Source organism: Ictidomys tridecemlineatus, chromosome 1 (assembly GCF_052094955.1).
Source record: "Ictidomys tridecemlineatus isolate mIctTri1 chromosome 1, mIctTri1.hap1, whole genome shotgun sequence".
In the NCBI taxonomy this organism is placed as follows: Eukaryota; Metazoa; Chordata; class Mammalia; order Rodentia; family Sciuridae; genus Ictidomys; species Ictidomys tridecemlineatus.
The window spans coordinates 36,603,930-36,615,983 of NC_135477.1; the positions used below are offsets into that span (position 1 = coordinate 36,603,930).

Genomic DNA, 12,054 nt, shown 5'->3' on the forward strand with positions numbered 1-12,054 from the left:
GACTGCATCCACTTGATGCCAAAGCTCAGAAGACCCCAGCGCCTTTCCAGGAGCCTCTTGACCAAGGCTGTGTTCACCAGCAGGTGGTCTGATAGTAATTGCCACAGTATTAAGGGCTGTGAGTAGGTGACCCAGGGGACAACTCCCTCAGTCATATAGTCTCCATAGCAGTGGCTGGAACACATTGCACCATTTTTTTTTTTTAAATTTAAGTCCCCTTTACATACATTGTAAGTCAATGTTGGGCCAGTCATCCTTGTGAGAACCCCTTATACACATTAACCCCCAGGAATGCTGTTATTACCCAACCAAGGAGAGGGAGCACAGAGGGTTAAACTGAAGTGGGCCAACTCTCACAGCTGGCGGGTGGGGAGCCAGAGTAAGAACCCTAGGAGATCGAGCTCCAGAATCTCCCTCAACTCTTGGTTATTTTGTCCACTGCGACAATGACCCATGAGGTCAACTTGATACGACATATGCCAAGGACAACAGGTGTGAGGGACCAGATGTGGAGCTCTCTGTCACAACCTGGTGGAGAAGGCTTTAGCTTTGCCCTCCGTTTTGCAGCCCACCCAGCCCTGTAGCTGCAGGGAGCCCTGAGGACGCTTGAGACCCGCCCCGCCCGAAGCCGGGCGGTTTCCGAGAGCGCACACCGCGGGCTCCGCGCCCCTCCCGGCCTCTGCCAGGGTCCGGCTGGGGCGGAGCTGTGGCCTCGGGACTCTGGATCCCTGCCCCCGTCAGCCACTCGGTTGCGGACCTCAGGGCAGCAACGCCTCAACCCATCGCCCCCGCGACTTCCCGATGGCCCCGCGCCACGCCTGAAGTGCCTGCCCCGCGGCTCCAGCAGGAGGTGCAGGGACCCTAGAGACTGAGCCCCGTCTGGCGCCCCAGGACCGGACAGAGCAGCCTCATGGCGGGTAAGTGCCCTGTCTTCTTTGCCCCGGGCTCTACGTCATGAGAGGCTACTCTGGGCGACAGGTTCCAACACTTGCCTCCGCCCTGCAGATCCCGCTGGGCCACAGCCCCTGCCCACTCGGCTCCTAGAGGAGTGCGAGAATGGAGTAGAGAGATCGGCTCTTGGAAAACAATTGCCAAATTAGAAGGTGTCGGGGTCTGGCCTTCTCACTACCCCAAATGGTCCATAACCCAGAGCCTGGAGCCCGGGAAGCCCCCGCCCCTTCAAGTGCCCCTTTAAACCTCTGTGATGACCAGTGAAAGGGGCCAAAGCGTCCTCAGCGGGCTCCTGGCAAAGCCTCCCAGGAACCCACAAATACAGGCGTGTGAGTGCAACAGGGAAAGGCCCATATGTCTCTGTTTCCCACAACTGCCGCCTCACACCCCTCTCCACTGCCTCCCACCATCTCCTCTAAGTACAGGCTCATCTTGATAGAGGGCTGGGGAAGGGAACTGGTGTTAGAGAAGGTAACCAAACCCAAGGTGAGTCCAGCCTCACAGCAACGTCCAGAACCTGCTGGAACCTGGGTGCACATCAGGGACATCGGTTCCTCCTTGGGCTTTCCTTGCCGTGTGTGCTTATCCACAAGACCACCCTCAAACCTCAAAGGATCTCAGGGAAGTTGAAGGCTCTGGTAGGAGAAGGTTTGATTTCCAATCAAAAAAAAAAACAAGAAACACTTCATTTCAGTCACAATCTCAAATCCAGGGTCTGCTGCTTTCCAAGAGAAACACTAAGGCTTTTCAGGGGGCAGACACTAGGGCCCCAATGGAAATGCCTTGTCCCACTGAGACCTGGCAGAGTCCAGCCAGCTGCTTGCTTCAGCATCACTCCAGAAATATGACGCAGGGTGTGGGGTTGCTACCCTAATCTTGCCCCCACACTTCAGAGCTGTGTGGGGGAGTGGCTTTCACCAGGCAGGCATCACTGTCTGCCTGGTGGTCTCTGTCCCCAGAGCAGCTGGCCCTGGTGATTGGGGGCATCGTTGGGGGCCTGCTTCTACTGCTGTTGACTGGTGTGAGTTGCTGTCTGTGGAGGAGGTTTTGTGCCACCTTCACCTATGAGGAGCTGCCAGAGACACCAGCCACCGCCATCAGCGCTGCCTCCCGCAGACAGGGGGACAAGCGCTGTCAGCTATATTCCAGGACCCAGCTGAGCAGGTAAGGCAGGATGGGGGCCAAGTGGTTCTTTCTCTAGGGTCCTCTCTGTGGAGTTGCCATCGGATTGGGTGAAAAAGAAAAGTTCTGTTTCTAGAGCTCTTCCTGCAAGCCCTGGGCATGCCAGGAGCTACCACAAAGAAACCCAGAAACCTCACCACAAGCTATGAGACAGGCATTGTGAAACCCATTTCTAGCTGAGTAAACCGAGGCTCAGAGAACAAAAGTAACAGGTCTAGGCTTCAAAACTAGTAAGAGACAGAACAGGAATTAGAAACTGGGTAGGCTGACGTTGGAGGCTATTGTTCTTTCTCCAACACCCCATTGCTGTGGGCAGACGGAGGCACTGACTGGCTGTGAGTGTGTGTGTGTGTGTGTGTGTGTGTGTGTGTGTGTGTGTCCATCCTGGTGTGGACCCAGAAAATGATGCTTTTACCTCCTGGCTCCCAGTGACTTTTCTCCCTCCAGTCCCTGGCACTCAACCCCTCTTGGCTGAGCACACTGAGGCCCCACCCTTCACCTGCCACCTACATTTTGTTTCTTTACTTCTGAACAGGCCATCAGGTGTGCCATTCATCGTGCCCCCTTCCTTCCAAGGCCGAGACTGGGTACCCCTGCATAACAAAGAGCTGTCCCGGGCCCCACAGGACCCCTGTCTAGCCCCAGAGCTCCTGCCTCATACCTCCAGCAGCAATCTTGGTGAGTACTCCCGCAGGTCAGGGTCCGCCTGGGCTTGGTGGATCCACCTGCTTTCCCGAGTCAGGCTGCTCAATAGCCTCTGGCCCAGGAAGGCCAGAGTTACCCAGAGACCATTCTTTCCAGGTACTTTCATTTACCAAGTACTGACTGCACCTCATGCCCTTGAGATATGACCACTGTGCTGTTTTGGAGTTAGACCTTAACATCTTGGTGGGGAAGGAAGTAACTCATTTTACATTCTGGAAGTTTAGCAGCAGTGCCTTACCAAGGTCTCAGAGGCAATAAGCAACAGGTCTGGGATTCAAAAGTAGGTGTAACCAGGTGCAGAACTTATACAACATCCTGCTCCAGGAGATGATGGCCAACTGAGAAGCAGAAGTGTAGGAGGTAGAGACAACTTTCCAGTCTCCTCTGTGCTTCTGAAAATCTCCCAAGAGACCTTCTCAGGAACCACCCAGTAATCAGCTTGGTACTTCCAATTTGAAGAGGAAGAAAAAAACGCAACATGTTATCACTGGGTCATTCTCTAGGCACCGAGGAAAGGGATCAGGCCAGGTGCTGGACAGAATGTACTGGAAAGCATGCCTTGACCTCCAGGGATAGGAGTTGACCATAGGGCACAGGTGTGTGGAGTAGGCATTGAATGGGTAATGGAATGCTTACATGCACCAGAGGGAGGTCACCTTCATAGTCTGGAGAAGAGAGTGAGGTAGAGGTGGTCAGACTAGTTGAGGCTCAGATGAAGGGAGAAGGGCCACAGTAGTGATATGGCTAGATCTTGCTACTATCTTCCATGTGCCTGTCTTCCTCTTGCCAGCCAGACCTCCAAGCCATTCTGTTGTAGGAGATGCAGGTGTGGTGGGGACCATCAACCCAGAGTTGTACAAGTTTCCAGAGGACACAAGTGAAACTGATTTCCCTGACGGCTGCCTGGGCCGGCTGTGGTTCTCTGTGGAATACCAGCAGGAGACTGAGCGGCTGCTGGTGGGCCTGATCAAGGCACGGTTGCTGCAAGCACCCTCTGAGACCTGCAGCCTCCTGGTGAAGCTCCACCTACTGCCTGATGAGCGGCGCTTCCTCCAGTCCAAGACCAAACGCAAAACTTCCAGCCCCCAGTTTGATGAACACTTCATCTTCCAGGTATAGCCCCTGGGCAGACAGGGCCTGTGTCTTCCAGCCTTATGGGAAGGAACGTTATGCAGGACAGTCCAGCCTTCTGTTTAGCCCCTGGGACCATTGGTGCCTCCAGATCTGCTTAACAAGCTGACCAAGTCAGGGTCTGTAAGAGGTGGGCCCTGATGAAAGGGGCCAGCCTGTCCTGGCTGCCTAGAGGAGATGAAGAAAACACATTTTGGTGCACCTACTAAATTCTAGGCTCTAGCCCACAAGTCTCAGAGAAAGCATTCCCAAAACCTGAAACAATAAGGGGTTTCTGGCAAGGTTACCCAAGGAAGGTGAATATTCATTTTGCTTAGAGTTATCTCAGGCCCTTTGGAGTGGGGGCAGAAACTGTCCTACGCTTGCTTTTAGAGGCTGGCACGGGGACCAAGAGCCATGCTGGGGCAGGTACTGTGTTTTTGCTGCACCTTGGACTGAACCCCTCTGGGTTTACAGGTAGAGAGGCCATTAGGGCATCTGGCTGGAAAGGGCCTGGGAGCCTCAACAGGTGACTAGGGCCCTTAGGGGAAGTCAGCAATTGAGACCTGCCAAGAGGCCTTTGACAAACATTTTCTCAAGATCAGTACAGCATGCTGGCCTGAGAGGTAAGGAAAGACCATCCCACTTCCAGAAAGAGCATGATTACTGAGGCCAGAGTTATGATTCATGCTTTCCTCCAATGCTGAGAACTGGGAGGAGGGGCAGCTTTGTTCCAGGCTGTCCTGCTGGGTCCAAAGCTGCGAGAATTCACAGGTGAATTTGCCCCATCTTAGGACATCAGGATCCAAGGAGTGCCTTGCAGCCTTGCTAACGTACACAGTCATGCACCATGCTTATCCATTAATTCATTCATTTTACTCACCCCTTCCCTACCCAACCCTATCCATACTTGATCCTATCCTCTTTGTGCTTTGAGTGGGAAAAAGTAGGAGAAGGAGCAAGAGAATGAAATGAGTACTAATTGGCCAACTATATAGCTCAGACTGTGACTGGGGCTTTACAAATCAGACAGGAAGAACCATGATCCCCATTTTACAGGTGAGGAGGCCAAGTCTCTGAGAGGGGAGAATATTGTACCCAACTCTGATAGTAGATAGGTCATGTCCTAACACATTTAATGGGCAGGCAAAGCACTTAGCAGTCTTGTTCAGGAGCAGATTCTCATTCATGAGCCCAGGATGGGGCCCAAGATCCTGCCTTTCTAACAAGGCTCAGGCAGTTGTTGACATTGCATGTCCTCAGAGCACATTGTGCAACAAGGCTCTAGCATGCACTTGCACTTCCCATGTGTGCTTGGCCCTGCTGTGGAGAAGGGTCCCCACAGGATGTCTGGGTCTGGGGTATGTAGATGCCTGGTTTAGATACCCCTCAGTAAAAGTGCCTGTGTCAAACATGTCAGCATCTCATCCTCTATCCCCATGCCTGACCTGGCCTGCATCCTCATCTCCCGCAGGTATCCTGCAAGAGTGTGACCCAGAGGGTGCTGAAGTTTTCAGTGTACCATGTGAACAGACAGAGGAAGCACCAACTCCTGGGACAGGTGTTGTTCCCCCTGAAGAATGAGACCCTAGCAGGTGACTGCCACCATGTCTTCTGGAGAGACCTAGAGGCTGAGAGCCTGGAGGTAAGGTGGAGGTCACCAGACACACAGTCAGCACTGCTGTGGGCAGCCAGCAGGCATTCTCAAAGCACCTGCCGGCCAACATCAGTCCTCAGCACACTGCATACCACCCTACAGGAGGGAGTCAGGAAGGCAGGCCCAAGCCATGAGCTAGCTCCTGAGAAGAGTTGGGATGGACTTCCTCCTGGGCCGCGAGGGGTCACCTAAGGTCTTTCCACACTGGCTGTCATATTATCTGGATGGATACAAAACAATGCACATTTGGATTCCCACCACTAAGAAAAATGACAGCACAAATAGACCAGCCCAGGGAAATATTTATCTATCATTCTCCCATCCCCCCGGGAAGGATCCACGTGGCTCAACATAGGCTTTGGAACCCCATAGACTTGGGTGTGAATTCTTGGCTCTGATCCATATTACAGGTTGAGTACCCCTTATCCAAAATGCTTCAGACCAGAAGTGTTTCAGATTTAGGATTTTTTGAATATTTGTATGTACATATAAGTACGTACAAATAAGACCCAAGTCCAACAAAAAATTAATACAATGTTTTTAAATAATTTTGTTCATGAAAAAAGTTTCGTGATATGAAACTTTCCACTTAGCATTCAACAAGTTCTGGATGTTGGAATAGTTAGACTTCAGAGTTTTGAAATAGAATGTCAAATCAACATACTGCACAAGTCCCTTTAACTCTCCAGACCTCACTTTCCCCATCTATAAAATGATTGGGGCTCAAAGGAACCCATTGGGGTGTATCACTTGCACCCTAGCCTTGACTGCCAAGAGGGCAGGAGGCATTCTAGGACTCTATAGCCCCTCTTATACCTGTGATGGGTGGGTGCTTCCATCTTGGCCTCCCCAGCCTCCCTCGGAGTTTGGTGACCTTCAGTTCTGCCTCAGCTACAATGACTACCTGAACCGCCTGACCGTGGTCGTGCTTCGTGCCAAAGGCCTCCAGCTCCAGGAAGACAGAAGTGTTGTCAGTGAGTCACCTCTCTTATCCTCCTGGGGAAGGTCCCACCTGGTGAACCTGGGGCTTGGGCTGGAGTCTTGCCCTCACCCTTATATTCTAATTTCTGCCTACATAACCCATTCACAGAGTGCTCACTGCCTCCCATGATATGCCCTCCATCCATGGAAAGTTCTGGTGCAAGAACCCAAGGCTGTATCCCCTTGCACCCTCCCAAAGGCTCTAATCTGATCCAAGACCACACCTTGCCCTTCCTGTTTTCCAAGGCAGTGTCTTGGCTCCTTGACTGTCCTGCCTATCTCTGCCTCTACCTGTCCCTCAGCTGAATGGGTCCAGTACTCTGCCTCCCTCCTACCAGGGGAAAGGCTTGAGCACTCCCTGGGGCACTGATGCCCAGCTAATAGTGAACCCACTTTCCCCAGCCTCCAAAACCCAGGAGCCGAAAAGCAGCAGGTAAGCCCTGCCCCTTGCAGGTGCCCCTAGCAAAATAGAGGTTGTCTGCAGCCTGTTGGAGTTTGTGTCTCTTTGTGGATTCAAAGGCCGTCTGGGCTCCTCCTTCTAAATTGTAGCCCTCTGATCAAACAGGTATTCAAGGGACCCAAGGGTCCTGAGCACTCAGAAGATAGCCCCCCTCCCTGATGGAGAGGGATGGGTAGGTGCTACCAGGCTCCAATGAACAAGGGTCAGCTCAAACATGTCTCCTAAGCAAAGAGGGAGGAAAAGGAAGGAGCTAAGCATTTCCTTAGCCATGAGGCCTGACATTAATCAACCCCATTTCCTCTTGTCACACCCTCTGGCCTCAGCAGCACTGTGAGTGATGAGGACCTGGCGCCTGGGTTGGGCTCCTACCCTCCTAACCAGGCTTTCATGGGTGCATGCTGGGTTCCTGCTGGTCTCCCAGTTACTGGTGTGCACTGCCCCTCAGGTGTGTTTGTCAAAGTGTCCCTGATGAACCAAAACAAGTTTGTCAAGTGCAAGAAGACTTCAGCTGTGCTGGGTTCCGTCAACCCTGTGTACAATGAGACCTTCAGCTTCAAGGCCGATGCCACCGAGCTGGACACCGCCAGCCTCAGCCTGACAGTGCTGCAGAGCACTGGAGGGGACAGTAAGGATATCCTCCCCACCCCTCAGGCTACTGGGGCAATGTGGCAAAGTCAGAATGAATGCCTTACCTCAGGAGGAGCTATCCAACCTCTGTTCTCTAGTTAAAGAAATTCTCACATAGAAACTGAGGTACTTGCCCAAGGATACATAGCTAGTCATCAGGAGTGCTGGGATTCCAGAGTTCCAGTTGGACTGTCTGTGGTACCCTAGAAAGAGGCTAATGGATGGTCTCTACTACCTATTCCTGGGCAAATCACTGGAGAGATCAGGAGGCTGCATGGCTGCCTAGCACCAATCCAGTGATCTGCAAGGTGGGCGTTATATGCCTGCATTTTCTCATACCTCGGGACTTCCAAGGGAGAAAAAAAGCAGTTCTTCAGCCCCAGAGCAAATTAAGGGCCCTTTTAGAGGCTGACAGCTCATGCTTGGAGAGCAGGGGGCTTACTGCTTCTTTCAAGGGAGAGTAAGACACAGAGATAGAGGAAAAAGTCACTGGGGATGTTGGGGCCTGAGTGACGTGACTTCTGTGCTCAAGAGCAAATGGAGTTCTCTCTTCTTGCAGGGAGCCACCCTCTGGGCAGAGTGGTGGTGGGACCCTACATGTACACACGTGGTAGAGAGCTGGAGCACTGGGATGAGATGCTCAGCAAGCCCAAGGAGCTGGTGAAGCGATGGCATGCACTCTGTGGCCCCACTGAGCCCTGACCCAGCACCAGAACTGCAGTTGTGCTTCAGAAGCTCACTGACTGCACAGTCATATGCAGCAGCCACAAGCAAGGACATTTCATCCAGTGTCTCACTGGGCCAGCATGAACCAGGGGTACCCGAATGCTGATAGGCAGGAGAAAAGAGGGAACAAGGAGCTCTGCCGGAGTCAGCAGTTGTGACCAGGAGCACTGCCCCCTACCCCCACAACTCACTTCACCCTTCTTTAGCTGTGGGGCTGTGTGGGCCTGGAATCCAGACTCCTGGTCATCACAGTCATGATGTGATATCAGGTGTCAGGTGTTCAGAAGAAATATTCTATTTAGTGATGGCATATCTGATTGGAAGTACAGGATGAACTTAGGTCCCATCATCTTGATGGATTCCCATAGCCTGATATGTCTCAAATTCTGATGGCATGCAACTCTGGCAGAAAGAAGTCCTTTGCATGTCCATAAAACCATTTTAAAATAAACTAGCTAATTTCTACCAAAAATGGTGATATGATTTAATGGGATTTTAGTAAGCACATAGACCAATATGGTGGTCATTTGATAACTTTAGAATATTGAATCTTTCATTCTATTAACATGGTATATCCCTAAATTTAAGTTTCTAAAATTTTTCTTATCACACTTTTGGGCAAAGTGTTCTTACACATCTTTCTGTAAATTTATTCTTAGGTGTTTTATATTTATCTATTGCTAATATAAAGAGATTCTAGTGATACATAAGTATGTTGATTTTATATCTAGTGTGTTGATGCTACACTGCATTACATTTCAACTGCGGTTTCTCCGCCTTCTGCCTAGCAGAGAACATACACTTTTCTGGATGATGTAACTGGGAGAATGCTGGGAGCAGCCCACCCATGGACAAAATGGCAGATGAGCTGTCAGAGAGGCTCACTGTGCTAGGTGAGGAGGGTTTCACTTGTTTGTTAGGCCCCCTCCCAGGACCCAGCTCTTGCCTATGGCACACCCTCCCCAGGGTCCAAAACCTCATACCTCTGATCTTGCAGATGATCTGCTGCTGGATTCTATGGTACCTTGGTTAATATCATCAGTTGCTGGGGCTGTCACTTTGGGCAGGAAATGGTAAACACATGGGGCCATAGTATAGTCAGAGAACTCTTATAAGCCTAGCAATTCCAGTATGATTATTGTGCTATGACAAGTATAAAATTCATTAAGGTGGCAGTTCCCACAATCGCTGTCACCAATTCCCCAGAAGTTGTACTTAAGTTAATGAGCAGTCATTGTGCTTGTCACTGCTACTCTGACAGTTTTTGCACCTAATATTGCAGAGCTTGTAGTCAATGCATTGTTATTGTATAACTTGAACAGAACTTTGAACCTGTGTCTTTCCTTTCTTACGCAGTGAAGCAACTTCATCAAAAGAAGGTGGTGACTGTTGTGCTGAATTTGTGCCTCTTTGACTTCAGTTCCGATCTCTGTCAATACACAAATATGAGCATTGCCTGGCATTGGTCCATATCAATAGACTATCTTGTGTCTGCTTTGTCTCACTCATTTCCCTTGCACATTTTCAACGTAATCCACACCATAGTAGTTTTTTTCCAACAGTTCCATAGTAGAGTCATAATAGGAGTCCTTTATATGTTGGTAGACAAGACTACTAAAGTGGAACTGTTTCTGTTTTTCTGGGGTCCTGAGACTATAGGTACCAACCAACCCTATAGGCTTATGATCAGTAATGGCATGTCTAAGGTCACTTGGAAAAGTTAATAAATGTTCTCTTTGCAGAACAGAGTATACTGATGTCTTTGATTCATCTCTAAGAAATCTAAATTGCAGGGGACTATCAGGCTATCTACTCAGATGGGAAGGAAGAAGGGATTGCTGCATTGGGATACAGACATGATCAGGGCAAAAAAAAAAAAATAGATATGTGCTTCCCATGGGTCAGTGCTTCCCATAGCCTGGATTGTCTCAAATTCTGATGGCACGCAACTCCAGCAGAAAGAAGTCCTTTGCATTTCCATAAAACCATTTTAAAATAAACTAGCTAATTTCCACCAAAAATGGTGATATAATTTAATGGGATTTTAGTAAACACATAGACCAATTTGGTGGTCATTTAATAACTTTAGAATATTGAATCTTGCATTCTATTAACATGGTATATTCCTAAATTTAAATTTCTAAAATTTTTCTTATAACACTTTTGGGCAAAGTGTTCTTACACATCTTCCAGTAGATTTATTCTTAGGTTTTATATTTATCTGTTACTAATATAAAGAGATTCTAGTGATACAGAAGTATGTTGATTTTATATCTAGTTAGTGGCCTATCTAAATTTATTTAAGCTGTAACAGCTTGCAGATTCTTTGTATGTATTCATGTCCTTTGTGAAGAACAGTTTTATTTCTTCCTTTTCCAGTCCTTATATCTTATATCTCTTGCAGGGTTTAGGCAATTGGACAAGAAAAAGAAATAAAATGTGCCTAGATCATAAAGAAAGAAATAAAATAATATTTGGAGATGACATATTCTTGTATATAGAAAATCCTAAAGAATGCACATGCATGCACACACTTACACACAAATACACATACACACTATGAAGCTAATGAACAAGTTCAGCAAGGTGGTAGGATAGAAGATCAATATACAAAAAGTAAAAATTTTTAGCAGAATAGTGACTACAAGTAGTGATGGTGAGCATTCTTGTCTCAATTTCAATTTCAGGAGGTAAAGCTATCAAAATTCACCATTAAATGGGTGAGGATATAGCTCAGTGGTAAAGCATGTACCTAGCATGTGCAAGGGCCTGTGTTCAGTACCATCCCCAGTACCATAAATAAATATTCAACATTAAGCATCATGATGGTTTTTTGTTTGTTTGCTTTTTTTGTTTTTGGTGGTGCTGCAGATTGAACCCAGGGCCTTATACATGTGAAGCAAACACTCTACCACCTGAGCTGAATCCCCAGCCCTAGTTATATGACTTTAATATACTCATGACCATATAGTCCCAATTTGTCTAAAATTCTTTTTAATCACAAGTGGTGTTAGATTTTATTTAATAATTTTCTCTAACTTTAAGATAATCATATTTTTCTCCTTTGTTATTTCAATGTGAGGAATTATAGTGATTGATTTTTGAATATCAAACCAAATTTACATTCTTATGACAGAAACAAGTGATGTGTGTGTGAGTGGCACACACAAATTACATGGTGTTTTTAAAACTGAATTTATCTGCAATTATATTTTGAGGGATTTTTACACTTAATAGTTATGTTCATGAGAGACTTATCTATAATGTTTGTATTGTAATTATCCTTGTACTTGAACATGTATTCTAAAGTTATTGTGTACAGGTGTTCTATGCATTTCCATTGGGCCAAGTTTGTTAATCATATTGATCAAATCATCTATATCCTTATGGATATTTTTTGTCTGTTTTGCTTACTATTATTGAGAGAGGTTATAGCCTTTCACTATGATTGTGAATTTATTTATGTATCCTTTTAGTTTCATCAATTTTTCTCTTATGTATTTTGAGACAGTGTTATTAGGCTCATGCCCATTTAAATTTATATTTTTATGGCAGATTGAACACTTTATCATTGTGAAAAACTACCTCTACTATTTGCAATGGCATTTTTTCCACTTCCCTCTATTTTTTCAAATTTGTTATACATTCTTATAAT

At 47.7% G+C, this 12,054-nt stretch overlaps 1 protein-coding gene across 4 annotated transcripts; it reads left to right on the forward strand.

Annotated features, from left to right (window-relative positions):
- Positions 1-390: 390 nt before the first annotated feature.
- Positions 391-10,143, forward strand: Syt15 (synaptotagmin 15). 4 transcript variants are annotated; one of them, XR_013434556.1, is made up of 9 exons: positions 391-917; positions 1,911-2,115; positions 2,669-2,811; positions 3,629-3,951; positions 5,423-5,593; positions 6,459-6,579; positions 6,989-7,019; positions 7,492-7,671; positions 8,233-8,372. XR_013434556.1 is itself a non-coding variant. In XM_040272852.2 (8 exons), exons 1-8 carry the CDS (start codon positions 911-913, stop codon positions 8,373-8,375), a joined length of 1,293 nt encoding a protein of 430 aa, XP_040128786.2. In that variant the 5' UTR covers positions 394-910; the 3' UTR covers positions 8,376-10,143. The 4 variants fall into 4 exon arrangements, 2 of the variants coding, with proteins under 2 accessions (XP_040128786.2, XP_077894794.1); XR_005728091.2 differs by lacking the exon at positions 6,989-7,019 and adding an exon at positions 9,756-10,143 and having other exon boundaries at positions 394-917; positions 8,233-9,292; XM_040272852.2 differs by lacking the exon at positions 6,989-7,019 and having other exon boundaries at positions 394-917; positions 8,233-10,143.
- The last annotated feature ends 1,911 nt before the right edge of the window (positions 10,144-12,054 follow it).